The 20956-nt window shown below is 28.8% G+C and overlaps 1 protein-coding gene across 2 annotated transcripts in view; it reads right to left on the bottom strand.

Moving 5' to 3' along the window:
* Setd3 (SET domain containing 3) overlaps positions 1-16393 on the bottom strand; it is an 81200-nt gene extending 64807 nt beyond the window's left edge. Inside the window, exons 1-9 of one of the 2 annotated variants that reach the window (XM_067288565.1) lie at positions 16269-16393; positions 14876-15001; positions 11209-11298; positions 6643-6788; positions 5007-5079; positions 3507-3617; positions 3325-3405; positions 2747-2811; positions 975-1033 (exon numbers count right to left, since the gene is read on the bottom strand). In XM_067288565.1, the coding sequence (XP_067144666.1) occupies positions 975-1033; positions 2747-2811; positions 3325-3405; positions 3507-3617; positions 5007-5079; positions 6643-6788; positions 11209-11298; positions 14876-14981 (731 nt within the window). In that variant the 5' untranslated portion in view covers positions 14982-15001; positions 16269-16393. Of the gene's footprint in view, positions 1-974; positions 1034-2746; positions 2812-3324; positions 3406-3506; positions 3618-5006; positions 5080-6642; positions 6789-11208; positions 11299-14875; positions 15002-15264; positions 15284-16268 lie in introns of those variants that run through there. The other variant, XM_067288566.1, reaches the window with a different exon arrangement.
* Positions 16394-20956: the final 4563 nt, after the last annotated feature.

Genomic DNA, 20956 nt, shown 5'->3' with positions numbered 1-20956 from the left:
ATCGATGTTTATGTAAACGTCCTGTAATACAATATAACTACAAATAAAATTCAGTATTGCAAAACTAATTATCCAAAAAATGTGATAAAATGAATGTATTATGTTTATATTCAATAGCATGTCAATTTTATTGATAATGTAAACATTGATTAAAGACAAATTGTAGGTGCTCCTTATCTTTGTAAAAACTTTTTAAACAGAAAAATTCATGAAATGTATGATATCAAACAATAAGACATAATTTTAATGAGTCTCTTGAATTTTGTACTAAAACAATAACTAAAACTCTGATTCTAATTAGAAAAAAAAGCTGTTTAACTAATAAATTTTAAACTGTCAATACTGTAGTCATTATATAAGTCAATTTATCCTCAAAAATATTCATATACAGGTATACCTTGCCTTACGTCGGTAATTGGTTCCAGGAGAGGCGATGTAAGTCGAAAAATGACGCAAGTCAAATTTACTTATGTAGTTACGATGTAAGTTGAAACTACAGTGGAAAACACCAATAATGAGCACTTAAAGACCACTAAATAAGACGACAACACAGAAACACAGATGTTTTCATGTTTCGTTCTCTAGGATTTATGATGATTGTATTAACATTTACTGTAAATGTACATATTTTAATATGATTTTATGTGCTTTTAACGCTTTTCTAGTGATATTACGACTTCAATATTTGTGGCGGACGAATGTGAAATCGAATAAAATGACTTAAACTTGATTTTTATTTTTCCATATACTTTTTTTGACAAACGACGTATAATCAAGAATGACTTAACTCGAGGTATATCTGTATAGTTCCAGGTATAAAAAATTTTTCAGTTAACCATAAAAAAATCAACTTTCTTAAACTTGAAACTATACGTTAAAAAACTAAAACTATTGGTAATTTTAAATATAATATACACATTTAATATTAAACAGAATTAATTAATAGTTTATTTACAAAGAAAGAAAAAACTTACCTGTAAAAATCATAAGTGAAATAATGCCTTAAAGGAGAACTCCTTAATTCTGGACATTGCTTGAAAAAATAAATTTTCTTTTATTATGGTGTTCTTTTTCAGTTATATTCATTTAATACCTCATAAAAATCATAACAAAAAAATATAAAATTTGCTAAATAAATAATAAATTTAAAAATTTAATTTCTTAAGGTTGTAATACTATTATCTTTAATTAAAACACATTTTTCTCCTTCCTTGCAAAAACAAATTTTAATACAAATATATAGTCAAACCCATTTAATATCACATCTGTGGAACTATCAGAATATGGTTACATTAAGTGGAGTTGACATTACCAGAAGTCCAATAGAAGAGCTTGAGATTTGATATAAAAGCTTTAATTGCACCAGAGCATGTAGGCTTACTGTACATGTCCTACATTTGCCATATTAGCAAACAGTTATTAAGCAGAAAATTTATTACATATAATCTAATCTTAAAATGAAATAATGTTAAAAAGTAAAAAAGGTTTAGCTGCCATTTTTTATCACAATGAGAATTACATAGCATGATTAATCTTTACACTGTACTCTACTTGATAAGAATTATCAAAGATACAGTGTAATCAGTATTGTCAACTTTGAAGCTAAAAACTGCTGTAGCACTTTCAAAAATCATATTTTGGACTAGAAACTGTTAGATTTTACACTTAAAAATCATTAAAAAATTGCCTATTTAAAAGTTATAAATTATAAAATTATTAATAATTAAAAAAGTGTCACTAGACAATTCTAACACTTTGCACAGCTGTTTATAGCTGCAAACTTTGTGACATTAAACAGAATATTTATATCCACTATGTACAGTACAGTACATAAATACTTTAACATTAATTAACTTGTACTAATAGGTGGAGTAACATTAACTACAAAAAAAGTCTATCATTACTTATGGAGTTGGCTGGTGATAGAAATTTCTGTGACAATAACTGGCATGTGACATTTAGGGAATTCAACTGTAATATAAAACCTATTTACACAAATGTAATTATGTAAATGTCATGAATTAATTAATGTAACAAGAAGAAAAAAAATATAATGTTTTCTTTGTAGATAAGATTACCTTATAAATTAAAAATTAATTGTCATGTTATATAATTTTTAAGGAGTCCATCTTTCAATTTTCATTAATGATTTCAGAACATGGAGATTTTGATCTAAAGATGAAAAGTAATACCCTCCAAAAACATTTAGTAAGAAATAAAATTGAAAGAAAGATCCTTTAAGCCTATATAGTGAGTTTAATTTTTAGTTTAATATATTATTATTTAACTATTCCAAAATCTAAGTTTTGTAATGGGTGGGCAATCTTTTTAAATGTAGATGCTAAAATTGCCAAATCAATTATGCAAAATTTTCTTGCATGCCAGCAGAAATTTTTGGGATCGTATTATTGTTTGGTGTCTTTTAAGTATCGAGAAAACCTTTCCAAATAATCAAAAAAATCCACATATACACTGCAGAAACCTGATAAATTCTTCACGAAACAAAAAATATATATAAAAAATGTTGGGTATTTATTTTTTAAGGTAAGTCTTAAAATATTTGCAATTTTTACAAATAATGTAATATTTTTTCGAATATACAAATCAAATAAAGAAATGTTATAATTCTGAAAACATTCAAAGAATTAAAATGTTAATTTCTAAAACTTATAATGTAACTTTCTTATAATATTTTTATATCAACAAATTTATATAATACTGTAAATAAATAATTATAACAACTTACTTGAAATTGTCGATAGAAATAAGAATACTGTCTAGCAATATTTCGATACATTTTCATGCACTCTTCTAAATTTTATTAAAAAATAAAAATAAAAATTATAATTATGAATGTTGTATTAAATAAAAACAATATTAAAATTATTTTTTATTGTAAATGCATTATTTTATATATACTTTATTTTACAGTAATAGTACAGCTAAACTAAAATTTTTATTATTTTAAACCAAATCTATTAATTATATCTTTCTTAAATAATTATAATCAAAGATGAACAGATTTTTATAATCAAATATATATAAAAAAGTACACGAATGCACAAAACATTTTATGGGTCAAAAATACATGTATATAAAAGCTATTAAAAGTTTTTAAAAATTTCAAAATTAGGGTCTTGAGAAATAAAATTCATTGGAAAGTGTAAATAAATTATTTAATTTTATTTTTCGTTAATTTTTTTTAACTAAAACATGTTATTTGAATATCTGGATGTGACAAAAACAATATTGTGTATATCTAATAAGTGATGGATGAGTAAATTCTGACTAAAAAGTATCATAATTTACATGTATAAAATTCACCTTTCACGGGAGATCCTGTTAATTCTTTCAAGTCTTCGGGAGTAAAATATAAAACAGTGTTATATTCGGCGGGTAAAATTGCTATTTTTTAATTAAAGAAAAATAAACAATAAATCATGAATATAAACTAAATTATTTAATAAATACTAATTTAACTTACTACACTTTAAAACAAAGGATACATAAATATGGTTTCCAAAAAGAATCTGGATTAACATATTCATTCATTAAATGAAGGGCCAAAACTACATTTGGCATATGTTGCAAAATAGGATCCTTCTTCACAAAATTATCTGAAAATTATACTCTAATATAAAATAAATTCTTTAAAAAAAATGTTAATTATTTGATATTTATTAGTTAATTATCTAATTTTAACAGTGAGATAATTTATTTTTTCAATAAGTATTTGAAATTATTATAAAACAAAATACAAACAAATAGAACAAAAACCTATAAAAAAAATAATACATTCAAACAATCTTTATTATGAGTTAATTATCGCCGTGTTCACTATCTTTCCATATCTTCCCATTTGCCTTTATGCCTCATTTATATAAAAATCAATATATTTCTGAACACAAATAATAAGTATGATATTTAAAGTAAACAATTTAAACTTCAGATTGGTTTTTAAAAAAATAGTCCAAATTTTGATATTCTTTTCACTGAATTTTGGAAATTTTAAATGAGTGCTCTATCTTCTTTGAAGTATTAAAATAAAACTGCATAAATCAATTATCATATAAACATTTAATTGAATTTTCTGTTACTGTTTTGTTCTGGATTTTTAAGGAATTAAAAGCTATTGGCTTTTTTTCTTCAGTAACATATCACACAAGGAGCATTTGTTGATATAGGTTTTATTGGAGGAAATGCACTTTGGGTCTTAATGACCCCTTTTCAGTCCTTATAATGGTTGATTATAAAAAGCCAATAGCTTTTAATTCTTTAAAAATTATACAAACAGTTATTCAGATATATAATAAAAAGTTAATTAATTAATTAATTAATTTACTTATTTTATTTACAAATAGAGTTATGGTAATGTTCAAAAGTTTTAATAAGTTCAAATAAAATTATAATTATGTTAATTATTTCTAAAAAAAACATTGTTTGAACAATTAAAAACTATTTATACTGTATTTATTCTAATAAACAGCATGTTGGCTATAATTTTCTTTTGCTTGCATATTTATTAGAATAAATACAGTATTTGAAAAACCACCAATGCAAAAATTCTTTACACACAAAACAAGCGTTTACTTGCAAATAAAACTGATGACGATGTACGGATTGCTGCTAGACGTAGACGAAAGTCGTACCAAACAAAAAAACAAAAACTATAACAGTGTCCTCTTGTATGTGTGCACTTTAAATGAGTTATTCCTGATACTTTTTGATCATAGTAATATATCTTAAATTTGTTATATAACATATAAAGAAAATTTAAACTATGTAAAATCAATACCGTATTTTACAGACTATAAGACGCACTTTTTTCTTCGAAAAATTGCCTCCAAAATTCAGGTGCGTCTTATAGGTATTTTTTTTTTTAAGATTGCTTAAAAATTAAGGTGCGTCTTATAGTCCGTAGCGTCTTATAGTCCGTAAAATACAGTAAATAAATAGTAAATACTGAACTAAATGTAAGTACAAGACTATTAAATTTAATTAATTACTTAATATTGGTTCAGAAATTGCTGTTGTTGTCATCATTAATTTTCTAGGTACCTTAAGTACTACATCCCCTTCCTGAAAATATAAATAAATTTCAGATTCTTAACTATTAAAAGATATGAATTAGATGCAAATGTTTAATTAAAAAAATGTATTACATATAGAAAATAAACATTTTAGAATGAAAATATGCAGTTTTTATCAAATTCCATAAAAATATATATATATATACAGTCGACACCCGGATAACTCGACACCGTAGGTTAATTAGTCAGTTTTCTGTAGTCCTGGCCGACTTACATAGGCATTAATGTTATTAATGTTAAAAAACTCGGTTTACTCGACATCGTTTAACTCGTCACCACTGGATAAATCAACATACTTTTTCTGTTTCACACTTTTTATACGTCTGATAAGTCGACTCCCCTCCTGAAAAAATGAGTTCACACCGTACAATAAGCTGTGTGGTGTGAACTCATTTTTCAGGAGGGAGTCGACTTATCAGACGTCTAAAAAGTGTGAAACAGAAAAAGTATGTTGATTTATCCAGTGGTGACGAGTTAAACGATGTCGAGTAAACCGAGTTTTTTAACATTAATAACATTAATGCCTATGTAAGTCGGCCGGGACCACAAAAAATGACTATGTAACCGACAAGTGTCGAGTTATCCGAGTGTTGACTTATGCGGAGTTGACTGTATATGTATATATATATATATATATATATATATATATATATATGATAAGATTAGCATGTTTCCAGCAAAATTTAAAATTGAAGAATCAGATGCAAGAACAAGAAAATACAATACATGTAGCCCTCAGAGTTTTGTTCCTGAAAAATTGTCGTAAAAAAAAAAATCAGTATAAAATGAATCTAATTACATAATGTAAGTCAAAAAAATTCAATGAGTTATGTTCCAGGTCCCTTGTAAAACTGATAAAGTAATATATTATTATTGTAGCTGAAGTTCTAAAGTTGAATGTTACAAACGTAAAGACAGCATTATTATGAATATAAATCAGTTAATTATAATATTAAATAACCAAACAAATGTGATTAAATAAATTTTTTGACACATTTATTTTGATATATTCACAGTCCTATAAAAGATCAATGCAGGATCAAGTTTAGGTAAACCTGTATTGATCTTTTATTAACAGTAGCATAATGCAGAGATTTTATTTCTCTAAAACGTTCCTGGTTAAGATTATTTCCTTTTCTTGCAGAAAGCATGCTTTATTAACTGTCAAGACTTCTTAATTTGTTTGAGAATTTCAGAATAAAATCAATAAATAGCATTATTTTTCCTCTTCAGAATCAGTGAATTTATTTCCTTTCTTTGCATTTTGTTTATTTTTAATAAAATATCAAAGAAATTCAATAATTTCTGTACAATACATTAATAAAAAATGGAGGTATGAATACTGTATATAAATTTGAATGTACATACAAAATATTAAAATGTTATGTTTCACATTTCAACAAAATAATTATATAAGTTTTTAGAAAAATGAAACTCTTTCTAATAATATGCAAAAATGAAACTTTAATTTAAATCTTTCTAATAAAATCAAGTCTTATTTAGCAATAAATCTGTTCCAATCAGTAAAATTTTATGAAATTGTTTCACTTACATTTAGTAACTGCTTAGAAACTAAGCCATATTCTTCATCCTTCAATTTTTTAATATCAATTGTTTCGAAATTTGCACCAGCATCAGAACACCAAGACAAGAAATTTTCCCATTTATCATCTCTATTTGGTAAGGTCACATTATATTCTATAAAACAAAAACTATAAATATGGCAAACTTAATAAATTATTCCTCTATTATTACGTAACAATATAAATATTTATATCAGGCTTTAACGAAACTTTTAGGTTGACATATTTAAATGTATCTTATTGTATTTTATCGAATTATATATCATTTACACTACAAAAGGATAACAAACGTGCAAAAAGAAGTTTTTGAGTTTATATGCAACAGCATCAGTCAAATTTGACTGATCTGTTGCACGCTTCTCATTTTATTGTCATAACTTATTTCTATAAAAAAAAATATCATCTTGTGTTTTTTTGTTGACAACTTGAGAATTTCTTTCTCACAATGTTTTTTTTTTTTTTTTTTTTGGGTAAGTTTAATTCTTTCTTGGTGAAGCCTTCTGGCAGGTTGATCACATGAAGGAAATCAAGTATGAGAAATTCTCAGAAGAGCCCATAATACAATAGCAGAGCATAAAAAACTCATTTGTGCTAGTAGAGGGAAAAATGTTACATTCTCTAAACGTTTCTCTGTATCTCCGTATAAGTACAGTATACACATGCATTGTACATAAAAAGTTATAATTATTGCATAGTTTTAAATTTATTTTGTTTTAAATGATATTTATACACATTTCATTGATTGAGATATATTTCATACAAAGAAAAAAGTAGAAGTGAAAAAATAAATAATTTAATTGTCTGATTTTGATGAAATTTTTCAGAAAAATAAACTAATTTTATCATCCTCTGTTATGAAACATTCACTATAGGAATAAAATTTTAACAACTGGAAGAATAAGTTGGATTTTCATCAAACTAAGGAAAATGATAACTCATAACTCACATAAAGACTGGAAAAAAATTAGTAAATGATAATGGATTGACAAGGCAATACATTCTGATGTTGAAGGATACTGAATGCAAACACGAACAGCATGAAAGATGCATTATCTTGCTAGAAATGGATTTCATTCTCTTAAAGAGTCAGAATATCAAAGTGGAAGTAAAATCTCAATTAATTATCACTCAACAGAAAAGTTCTATACAATGATCAGCACAGATCAAGGTGAACAAATAATTGTACCCTAAACCATAATGCACTTGGAGTGTTTGACAATACACTCATATGAGGTTATCATCAAACACAATAAGTTTGGGTATTTTAAGTAAACTCCAGCAGTAACATGTGATATTACCATCTGTTTCTCCAGTTAATAGAGGTTATTTATATGAGATTTCATCTTTTTCATACAAGAGTAATCAGGCCTGAGCAGTTGACATATATCATATGACCTCAATGATTATTTTTTATGACACTGCTTGTTTAAAGGCAAGTATCGTGAGTTCTAATAAAGGATGGTCACATACATTTAAAACAAACATTTTTACACATGTAATTGACTACACTGAGCAGTTGGTAATAATTATACTCTCAAAATAGAGAATACAATATTTGTCATTCACGAAAGAGAGAGAGAGAGATAGTTTACCTAATACCTGATTAAAATAAAATGTCATACAAAGGTCAGAGATCCAGAGGCATGGACAAAGTTACTGGGGGTTTGAGAGACTATCTTGCCCCCATGTCAATAAAGTCATGCCACTAAAAGACACAACATAATAAATTTTTTCAGAATTAAGAGAAATACAACAGTATAAAGGGCATGAGATGGGAGAATGGGGAGGAGAGCCAGCCTTGACTGGCACTTTGTATGAACTATGTGCATCAATTATATAACAGGTATTAGTAAACAAAATCAGTTTCCATGCCTCCATACTCCAATGATGAATATCTAAATATGATCCTGTCTAGAGATAGGTGATCCAAGTCTTCTGATGATAATTGAATTAGAGTTGAATCAGCAGCTTGATGGTGATGGATAGTCAAAAGAAAAAGTCCTACATAGTTTGATTCTACCACTGTCAGTTGTGACTTGATGACTGGGGAGAAAGTAGATGGTAACTGAGCAATAAGCTGATGGTAATAAGCTGTATAAGCTGTCTTACATTGAAGAATTGAGACAAATACTCCTGGTAGCATTCCTTGTTAGTGTTTTAAATTAAAGTCAAAAACAAATTATGCAATAGGTAAAATATTTCACTCCCACAAATACAATTTTTTGACAATAAGCTCACAGTGAAAATTGCAGGAAACTATTATTTACTAAGAAAATAGTGACTCTGAAAAATATAGTCTTACCACAGCTGCAATAATTGGCTAACAGTGACAAATATATCATGCAAATATAAATGATGATCATATTGCTATCTTATCCTCAAATCCATGTAGTAGATATTTCTCAAATCCACTGTGATCATTGTAATCATATGCATTCAATTCTGACAAGATTATAACTAATATAAAGCATAACTTTTCTATAAAATAAACCTGCTTCCCTCAGTCCAATGAGTCTTTCCTGTTTAAAGTCAGACAAGAGTACCAACATTTCACAATGTCTTTGCAATGGCATTTTTATTAGTTACAACATTCAAAGCTGTTTTACTTCTAGAAGTTTTTGATTTCTTTTCTATATATCCTCCTCCTATAATTTCACTTCAGATGTGAAGAACTGTTTGTAAAGATATGCAAGTGATTCATCACTTGCATATCTTTACAGATACCATAATATAGCAAACCTTTATTACATTTGCATACATGCTTTTATATGTTACAATTTTTTACTCCTTTACTCTACTTTTAAAAATTTTATACTATTATTTTGTAAGGAGTCAATTCCAACCAGTTATGTTTTATTTGGGGATTATTTTTAGTTCATTTTCTTATTTATTTTGTTAAGAATAGACTACCGCACCTTTCTAAAATTCTAAATTCTAAACTTACCTTACTTTGACGATTGCTGGCGGCAACCTATTATGTCGTTGAACCCAGACACAACATCTCGGGAAAGACTTCGACTTCCACAGGAAGTTAAAAGAATGATCTCCCACCCCAAATTGACAATCATCTCCCACCCCAATGAAGAACAATGAAAAATAATAAAAGATTAAACGTAAGGGCAATGACACAAGAAGAAAGATTACCATAATCAAACAAAATTAAATATTAAGTATGCCACTTAAGTATGTAAGTAAGGTCTCATGTAATGTCACCACAACCAATACTATGAGAAGGAGGTGAAGCTTGAGATCAAATGAGGTGGAGATAAGGATAAAGCAAGGTAAAAGCAAGGTTTTTGAGTTCCATTGATGACATAGAAGTTTCTTAGTGACAGTTAGGCAAAGTTAATTTGCCTAACCGTCACTAAGTTAATTTGTAAGATTTCCTTGTGAGTTTTTGATAGATTTCCATTTAATATTTTTGTTTGTCGGTTTTGTGGAGATAATTCTAAGATAGTTATAATTTATTTTATAAGTCTTCAAGTGTCAGGAAAAGTTTCTTGTACATATATATATATTGGTTATTTTGGATTTGATAAATTATCTTTTTATTATATTTTGAATTTTTGCTCACTTTATTTTGTTATTGTACTGTACATATTCAAGCTTGGAAAGAATAAATAGATATTTCATTATTATGTATAGTAATTATTTCAGGTTTTTGATTCATTAACAACTTTTCATTACTTTTTGCCCATGTAAAGTTCAGGCTTGGCACTAACCGAACCCTCATTTATGCAATGCACCATTAGGAAACTATCAAGGCTCTTGATAAGAATAGACAAAGCATTACAATTTAATATGCCTTTAAACAAAAATAAGAACACATCCAGAATGAATTATCTAATTAAAAGCCAACGGGATTATTCTCCATGTTTTTTACATCTTTCTTAAAATATCTAAATATTTTACCCAAAAACTTCTGGCAATAATAAAACGTAGTAACAATTTTAAAATTACAAATAATAAAATTATAAAAAAATTAACTGCCAGATCTGTTTTAAATGTAAAACAAATGAACTCCGAGAGATCAAATTAATTTATCACAGAGATCATTTGGTGGTTGATAAACAAATTTTGTTCTATTATAAATATGTAATAAGAATAATAATATATAATAACTAACACATCTTTAAATTTTTTAAATTTTGATTTATGTTTAATTAAAATAAATTATTAATTTCTATTTCATTGTTTTACTATCTGCAATTTACTCTCATTTTGTATCATTACAGAAAATGGTTGGCGAATTATATCTAGTTTTGGAAAGAGGTCAATAAGCAAAATAGGTTAAAAAATCCTTATTTTAAATATTTAACAAAATCATATTTATATATTTATATTTAAAAAAATTAACTTTAAAACATGAAATTATTGATTAAAAGATTTTTCAAGAAACAGTTTTAATTCAAATATCTTTCATAAAATACACCAGTTATAATGCTCATATGAATATACTTAATATTAGTTGTATAATCAAAATGCATCAAGTTATTATTAGTATTTATTTCAAAATGAACTTTTATATAATTTACCTTTTTCAATATCCCTTATTGTTTGAACATTATTATAAATCTCTTCATAATCTTTCCATTCTTCTTTAGTTGTTCCTAATTCTGTACATTCTATACACAATTTTAAAAAAAGTAATAATAATAAATATTAAATTAGTTTAAGTTTATTAATATGCATTATTAAAATTATTTTAACAAATAAATTTAATATAGTAATAATTTTTTGAAAAATTTATCATCTTACATAGCCTTTGTCATTAAAAAATAATAAACTAATAAGCTTAAATGTTGATTACATATTAAATGTAATTTGGTAATAGAAAACAGTATTAAAACAGTTAATATTTTTTATTCAGTTAACACAAGTGTTATATACATATTCTTCTTTTTTGACATTTTCCCAACTATATGGGGTCGGCGCTTCAAATCTTTCTTTTCCATTCTGTCCTGTCCAAAGCAATTTCCATAGAGACATCGCATTCTTCCATATCACATTTAAGAGTCTTTCTAGGTCTTCTCCATCTTGTCCCTTCCACTGACATTCCCAGGACTCTTTGAACTCGGGCTGTTTCTGGTTAACGTTGCACATGCTCAAACCACCTCAGTTAATTTTCCCTCAATTTGTTTTCTATCTCTGTGATGCCCAAGCTTCCCCAATGTAACTATTCCTCATCTTATCTTTCCTTATGACACCACTCCACCATCTCAGCATCTACATTTCTGTGATATGCATTCTGTACCTGCACTTTCTTCACAGCCCAGCACTCCGAACCATATAACATTGCAAGCATAATAACCATTTTATAAAATTTTCCTTTTAATCTTGGAGGTATTCTTCTGTCACAAAGTTATCCACTAGTCCCTCTCCATTTAGTCCAACCAGCTACAACTCTGTTGTTATATCTTCATCAATCTCTCCGTCTTGTGGGGTACTGACTCCAAATATCTGAATCTTTCACTCTCACTCCTTAAATTTTCACATCAACTTCATTCGCAGAAGCTCCTTTCCCAAAAGTACATTTCAGAGTTTCAGAGTATTTCAAGTCATGACAGAACATTTTGCTTTTAATATTGTATATACATATAGAATAACTATAGATATAGATATAGATAAAGTAATATTATATATCATCCACTTAACTGTATTATAAAAAATACATGAAAAATAATTTTCAATCTACTCCGACTTATTGAGGATAAAATTCCTTAAACTCTAAAACATTATAAAAGTAATGTAGTAAAAGTTAAAAAGGGACAGCGAATCTAATTGCAGAAATACTTTTAATAAACCAATGATATCTCTAAATGCATTTCACCTTTGTACAGTACCTAGAAGGCCTCCTCAGTAGAGTCAATGGCAACTATACAGTTTTGGACTTTAACATCACTTAGTATCATCCTTATCTCTCAAAGTATAGTTTATATGATATTACATAATTTATATACTTTATACAAAAGTTGAATTCCTATATTTCTGATAGTGCTAATGCCATCTTATGTACATTTGCCAAACCGACGCAATTACAAAAACAGCTACAGTCAGAAAAAAGTCTACTAATAATATTTGTACAGTACATCATTATTATGAAAAAATTCATTGATGTGCTATCTATTTCATACATAAAAATACAAATTTTAAAGCTATATTGCAGTTTTTAATTTTTTTCATTTTAATCTCTAAAACATGTCCAAATAACATTAAAACATAATACATAAAAATAAAGCCCACACACATCAAAATTGAGTATGAACAGATAAATGTTCCCAATATCAGAAACTGTTTTTACTTTTTACCTAGCTTTAGTCAATCGTTTTTTATTTACAGTAGAAAATACTATAAAATTGCTTAAATCAGTCAGCACACAGGTAAGGAACTAGGTCAACTGGACCAGCAGGGTAAGCATTAAATAATTTTTAATATTATATTGTCTTTATAGGCATTTTATGCATGAAATTCAACAAAAAAGTAAAAAAAAAGTGTTTCATTTTGGGGTCAGGAATGAATTGATCCATTTTACATTGTTGGACTGCAATTTTAAAAACTGTAGACCTATAAATTCCCACTGTCATCCATCCATCTGTCTTTCTTTAATTTCAAGAATGGAGTTAAATAGATGAAATCTGAGACCAGATAGGGAAACCTTACGGGCAGGACATCCCAATTAACTATATACGAACTTCTGATGCAAACTGGAAGTCACATTATTTGAATTCAAAATGTTTCCCCCAAAAGCAGTTAATAGGTGATTGGCATGACTATTATTAAAGGAAAAGTACGTGCAAGACAAGCCATTACTAATTTCATATGGAGAGCATATATTTTAAAATAAATAAATTAAAAATATGATTAAAAATTTCAGCACTGGCATTGTGAAAATGTCACAATAAATAACTGCTCGTTTCTTATGAGAAAATTTGTTTTGGTTTGAGAACAGATTGGTTTCCGAACAACTTTCAGGAATGAATTAAGTTCATAAACCAAAGTTTGACTATATATTTTAAAACATGTCTTGAACTTCTTGATTCAGTAGATGTAACATGTGATACAGTTTTTCTTTGAATGATTTTTATGCTACATCAATAAAGATTTATTCTAACAAATTAAAATTATATTTTATTCTATTTATCAGAAATATTTTATTTCTTTCATGTAAAATTTGATATTTTTATTACTATATGACAGGGGTGGGCAAGCAAGAGTTCAGTGGGAGCCAAAATGTAGGTTTTGCAAAATGCATGGGAGCCGCAGTTCTGTACTGTCGTGGCAGATAGTCTGGTAAGGCACGCGATTTTATTATATAATATCAATATAATATAAAACAAATATTGAATTTTTTTAATAAACATATTTTCACAAAATTATAAAAATAAAATTGTAAAAATAATAATAAAAAACAGAAATTAACACTTTCAGCAAGAACCGCACGTAACTCAAAAAGAGCCGCATCTGCCATTTCTGTTATATATTTATTGTAAATAAACCAATTTTATTTAAAAAAACTATTGTCTTTAATATTATTTGTTGTGCTGGCTAGATAGCAAAGATGATTAAGGAGTCAGTCTACTGCTCTGAGAGACCCAGAAATGAATCAAAAAACTCCAAGAATTTTTGGCCCATTCCTCACCCTTCACTTGTCCTATTGAGAGCCTGGCTGATGAGCCATAATGGGCCTAAAAATAAGCTCTCTTTATGCCCAATATGTAGAGTCAAAAAATGTTAAAATGATTAAATAATAAATGATATGCAATCAATTTTAAATATTAATATATGTATTTTATTCAAAAAACTTAATTATAATTATTTAATCATGTAATATTTATTATTACAATTATTTTACTACATGTAACAATTATCATCATCTTGTAATACACCATATCTATTAGTATTTATTTCTGTATTCAAATTTTACACAATTTATGATGTTTAGAAGTTTTTAACATGTTATTTCTTAAATTTAAATCATATTAATTTTTGTTTACCATTTTGTAACCGTCTTCAAGTGAAATTTCTCAATGTTAAAATTACTTTTATTGAATATATCTTTTAATGATAAAGGTAATATCTTATAAATAAGAACTTTATATTTATTACAATTACTTGTAAGATTTTTATTTTGTTTTTATACAATTAATTTATCAATATTACATTTTGCATTTGAATAATTAATTAAGTTGCAATATAACTTACTTTTTAACAATATTTCTGCCAAATTATTTAATTGATGTCTTTTATGTGATGGCATTTTTGATACTTTTTCATTTTGGTTAATACTTTTTTTCTTTTGTTTCCCCATTTTACATTTAATTTAAAAACCTGTAATAAAATAAATATAAACATGAAAATTTACACCTTTCTCACAATTTCCAGCATTCACTGTTTACAAAACAAAAATAATAACTAAATATATTTAGTTAATGTATTAATCAAAAATAAAAAATACAAATTACGAATATAAATATTACATGAATGTTAAATTATAAATAATAGAATGACACACAATTGAAATTTTATAAAATTTCATATTCAAATAATCAGATAGATAAATTCTGAGTGACACAAATGCCATTGTTAATTACTAGTTAGAGTTCTATAAGTTGTTTTGGTTTCTTCTGTATTTCCATAGAAAAACATATAGAAAAACCAAAAGCTTGATGATAATTCTAAATTTTATAATTACATATGTAGCTAATTTCCTTCATTATATAAATATTTACAATTTAGAAATTAAAAGATACCTTTTCATACAATTACACCTCTGAATGAGATGGTTAGGATCTTACTAGAGCTGTGGATCATACCCATAAGAGCAAAAAAGTCAAAGGAATAATATCTATATGTGATCCTTTGCAAAGATAGTTTACCAAAATCAGCCTACTTCCAAGACGCACATGACCGAGTGTCACGTGGCACACACTGCTAAGACTCTCCCATTTAACTATTAAGCCCAAGTGACTATGCTGGCTTTGAATAGTCCACTTGACCTGTTCGTGGAGTACATAATGTTATTTAGTTTTAGAGGGTTGTGGCAGCCACTGAGGTGCAACATAAAGCACAGAAGCACATGACTACACACGAAGTATAGAGACTAGCAAACCGACCTTTGCAGGCAAATTTCTCACAAAGGCATGTATAAGTATGTTTCCATTGACATTTTTGCTGGTACATGGTGGAAAATCACTCATTCAGAGTTCACATCTTAGTGTCTTATCCATAAATTACGTCCACACTGAAAGGGAGGATTGAACTCAATGAAACGTCCTTTTTTTCATTAAATTTTATACAGTTTATGCATTTTAATATTCATAAGGTGATAAAGGTTTTAAGGAGGGTTGAGTTTTGTTGGACGTCTGAAGAGGGGAGGGGGTATACGGAAACACGGAGAAACTGGGACAATGGGAGGAGGGGGAGTAAAAATTTCAAAACCTTATCTTTTTCAGCCATAATAACGTGAAGTGTATGAAATCAACCATCGAGACATCAAGGAAAATTCTTGACATATATAACTTATATGTCGATAATAAATTTCATTAGGATTTCACGTATACGTTTGAACTTTCATATAAGACTTATATTGACTTACTGTAATTGGAGACCCGCTTTTCCGAATTTAAGTAATTAAATCGTTAATAAAATACGTTTTTCATAAATATACAAATATAGCAAGATGAGCACGTTTCCTCTATAAATATAACGCTCGCAGCGCCACGTAGTGTGCAAATATAGATTATAAAATTTATTTTTAAAATATTATAATTGACGTTATAAAAATAACTAGAATATAAATACAAACATAAATATTTTTTTAAAATATTAATATAAGTGAATTATAATGTTTGCGTTTAATTCTTTTGTAAATTATTATCACGATTTAAATTAATTTTTTAAGGAAATTTTAGATTTTCTTGTTATTTTGAATTCTGCAGAAGTTTTCCACAGAAATTGTATATATTATTACATGTAATTAATAATTAGTTAATAAATACATATTAAACTTTAAAAAAAAATTGGGTGTACTGTAGATTACTATCTATGGAATTTCGGGACTTTGAGTATATATCTGAACTGAGGGACCGAGACGAGTTCAACGGTACCCTACTTTTGGACCGGAGACGAAAAATAAAAAAGTTATCATACTTTTTCACTTACCATACTTTTTTAATGCTCTCATGAAGACGGCACCATAGTTGCTAGTACTGCCATCTTACGGTAAAGTCTGCAAACCATGACGTCGGACTACGTTCATCTCTAGTAGGGTTAAACACGCGATACGAGAGCGGAGAGAGCGACGCGACTTCCGATCATCGCGCGATCGCCATTTCGGTTAATGTTACTTATGGCAGCGAACATGGCGGCCCGACTGACCTCTCGTATGGGCGCCACCACACGCCGCCATGTGCTAAACTAGTGATCGATTCACGGTAGTTCTTGAACAAAGTAAAAAAGGGAAGAAACGTCTACTAAAGGCAATTTTAACGGCAAGCGACGGGACTTCCGATCGCGATAGCGAGGCCGACTTAGCGGAGAGCGACGCGACTCCCTATCATCGCGCGATCGCCGAAAAAAGTATGATAACTTTTTTATTTTTCGTCTCCGGTCCAAAAGTAGGGTATCGTTGAACTCGTCTCGGTCCCCTCAGTACAGATATATGCTCAAAGTCCCGAAATTCCATAGATAGTAATCTATAGTATCCCCAAAATGACACAATTAGAAAAATTATTATACACGATATGAATAAAAAACTCGATTAAATAATTTTAAAATAGTACAGAATAATTAATTAATAATTTGATAACTTGATATCTGCGCTCATAATTAATTAGATACTGTATTATTATTTGTTTTTTTTTCTGTTTCTGAGAAATTAAGATAATTTGATCAGTTGTAACTGGCTATTAGAGTAACCGGTGACACTTCACAAGCAGGCTAACACGAATGACAGAGGATACCACATAAATATTGTATATCAATTCGAATCTACCGGTCAATCATCTGTTCTACAGTTAAAACTGAAAAACAAGACTGAAATTATCCAAGAAACACCGCTGACATTAAGTAAAAGTTTCGCCTATTAATAAAACTTCTTCAAGTTGAACGGGAATAATAATATGCCCCAGGTGAGGATCGAACTCACGACCTTCAGATTATGAGACTGACGCGCTACCTACTGCGCTACTGAGGCTCTTACGATTCGATATTTTGCTCCAGCATTTGTAGTATTCACAGAGAGCCAAACGCTTCCTCGGTGATTAATAATCGTTGGTAAAATATTCGCGATGTCGAAATGATTAATATGACAAATTGTGAAATGTTCAACGTAAAACGTTTTGTCAACATTTGTCAAACGTCAAACGTCAAACGTCAATCTGTAATTCGGGATTGTGATTGAACAACGAATTTTCGACAGGGCAACATGTACATGTACAGTATTGTACAGTACATCGGAAATTTCTCTTACTGTTTCTGTTTGTTAATTAGTGATAATTATTGACACAAACATGTATAACTGAATAATGCTATTTGAGTAATACAGGGAACGTTCACAAACCACATAGTTTATTTGAAGGGGATAGGGAGTAAGTCAGTGGCTATCATGAACCACTACAACGGGGTCTGGGGCTAGTCACGTAGCTTCTAAAAAAATTGAGAGTTGCAATGTAGATAGGGTTGACAATTCAGTGGGTCAGAAATCCGGGAGTACTCTCAAATGCAGCACCATACCTGGCGGGAAATTCAAAAATACGAAAACCATGTATACTAAACCCAAGCTATTTAAACCCCATAACTGATAATCTAAGCTTTTAAACCCATAACCCGGGAAACAGTTAATAATGTAATTAATTAATTTTTTGTTTATATAATTGCAAAATATCTTTTCGGAATCCATAAAAACGTTTTTACATAAACAATAAATAAACTAACTATGGGGTTTAAAACACTTAGGTTATGGAGTTATGGGGTTCAAAATAGCTTGGGTTTAATATATATGGTTTTCGTACTTTTGAATTTTCTTTTGAACTGTCCGGGAGGTGAAATAAAAAAAAACAACGAAAATCTAATATTTTTTACATTACAAGCAGCTTGCAATGATTTTTGATTGGAGACAATAAAATCATAAAATTCTTTACAGGTGTATTTGAAATTTGTGCACACTTATATTTCAGATTTTACATGTGTTTCAATCAGACGATTACGACTTTTTGACCAAAGTTCGTTTACTATGCTGAAAACACGTTCAGCAGCGGCGTTTGCGTTAGGGATCGATAGAGTGAATGCAACAAGTTTTTTTTTTTTTTTTATTTCTTTGCCAGATTCACCCACACATTTTACAAAAAAAAATTGACTCAACGCAAGTCTACTCTTTTTGTTTTGCTTGCCACAACTTCATGAATTTCTCTTAGTAAACAGTAATCGTCATAACAATTTATCCTCATTTATAGGCACATTCAGAAAAGATCTTTTAGTTCATGCCAGTCAATTTCTTTGTCCATTGTCAAAATGATCATTCAAATTCTAGCTGCTATGTCATTCTGTATGTTTTGAGGGTTGAGGGACAGTAGCAGCTAGAGTACCTAGATATCAGAGTAGCGACACACGAGTCATCGCCGCCATGTTCTGTCGACTGTCAACACGTGGTCTATGGGTTTACATTAAGAAATGACGATCTTCTTTAGTTTAATAAATCATCTTTACCAATAAAATGCTTTATTAAACTAAAAAAAAATCATAATTTCTTAATGTAAACCCATAGACCACGTGTTGACAGTCGACAGAACATAGCGGCGATGACTCGTGTGTCGTTACTCTGATATCTAGGTACTCTAGTAGCAGCTCCGAATTTTTTGAGTGCGGGCGGCGCGAAAAAACCTGGGAGACTTTAACAGTGTTCCAGGAGTCGGGACTAGAGTCTTTTTCCGGGAGAATCCCGGAATTCTGGAAGAGTTGGCAACCTACATGTAGCCTATTATCTGTTGAAAGTGTTAAACTGTGTTATAGACATATGAAGAAAATTATTTTAGGCTATTAGCAAAAGGAACAATAAATCAGCAATATTTATCGAGAACCGGTAATGCAACAGCAGTACGAATGTATGTAATTGAAAAATTACAGGAAATCCTCGTTAGTTCGAAATTCAAAGGAGGAAATAATCGTGACTTCGAATTATCGAAGATTTACATATTTATCCGCAATATGCCAAATGCCAGGTAACTGATATAATTTATTAAAATAAAATTATTTAAATATAAAATATACATAAGTAAATTTAAATAAATTTAATTGAAATTATTAAAATATGATTTTATTAATCAAAATATTACATTCTTTGTGTTTCCGAATGCACGTGCTTATAAATTATGTAGTAGACAGGCAGAGAAGATTCATGTCATCGAGAAAATTTACAAAGGAGATACTATCGTGTATCGAAAGAACAATATTAATGTAATTTAATCTGAAGGAAATTTAAGTGTTATACAATTATATTCGGAAAATCTAAAAGGTACTGTCAAATTTGAAAGAATTGCGAAATAGTTACTTTTTTGGTGTGGTCATTTTAACATACAATATAGACATGTCCTATGGTTTTTATGAAAGATTAAAAACGTAGGTGTAAAAGTAAAATACAGTAGAGTCTCTGTAATCCGACATATATCGGACCGGCGGTGCCGGATTACTGGATTTTACATATACAATGGAACCTCGTTATACGACCTTAATCCGTTCCTGATGTTTGGACTTATACCGAATAGGACGTATACCAAACCAACCTTTCCCATAAGAAGTAATGTAAAAATGATTAATCTGTTCTCACGTAAAAAAAAAACTCCTCTTGATATGGTATATTAATGGGGTTGTAAAATAATTGAAACACTATTTGAGCACATTAATAAAAGAATACATTTTATTATAGACTTTTAAAGTTATTACAGTAATAATCGCAAATAATTGCTTCTGATACGCTGTCGCCAGCACATTGTTTTTCAGTTATCGAAAGCAAAAGCAATTTCTCAACATGATCTAATGTCTCCGATCTACCACTGTATGTATTGTAGGTGCTGTACAGTAGAAAACACGCTTGGGCTTGGTTCACATACTGGATATCATATTATAAATCATGAAACAATTTGATTAACATTGTTCTGCTGTCTTGCAACAAACAACTAGTGACCGGCATTATACGCTTACTATACATCAATCTGCTACATGCATCAACAAGCGGTAACATGAAAATTTCAAGTGCGCTGTCGTGCGGAGTGTCGGATTACTGAACGG

This window comes from Centruroides vittatus, unplaced genomic scaffold (genome assembly GCF_030686945.1).
Source record: "Centruroides vittatus isolate TY-2023 unplaced genomic scaffold, ASM3068694v2 scaffold_861, whole genome shotgun sequence".
NCBI lineage: Eukaryota > Metazoa > Arthropoda > Arachnida > Scorpiones > Buthidae > Centruroides > Centruroides vittatus.
The sequence above is the reverse complement of the archived record's forward strand: the minus strand, read 5'-3'. Positions and strand labels throughout refer to the sequence as shown.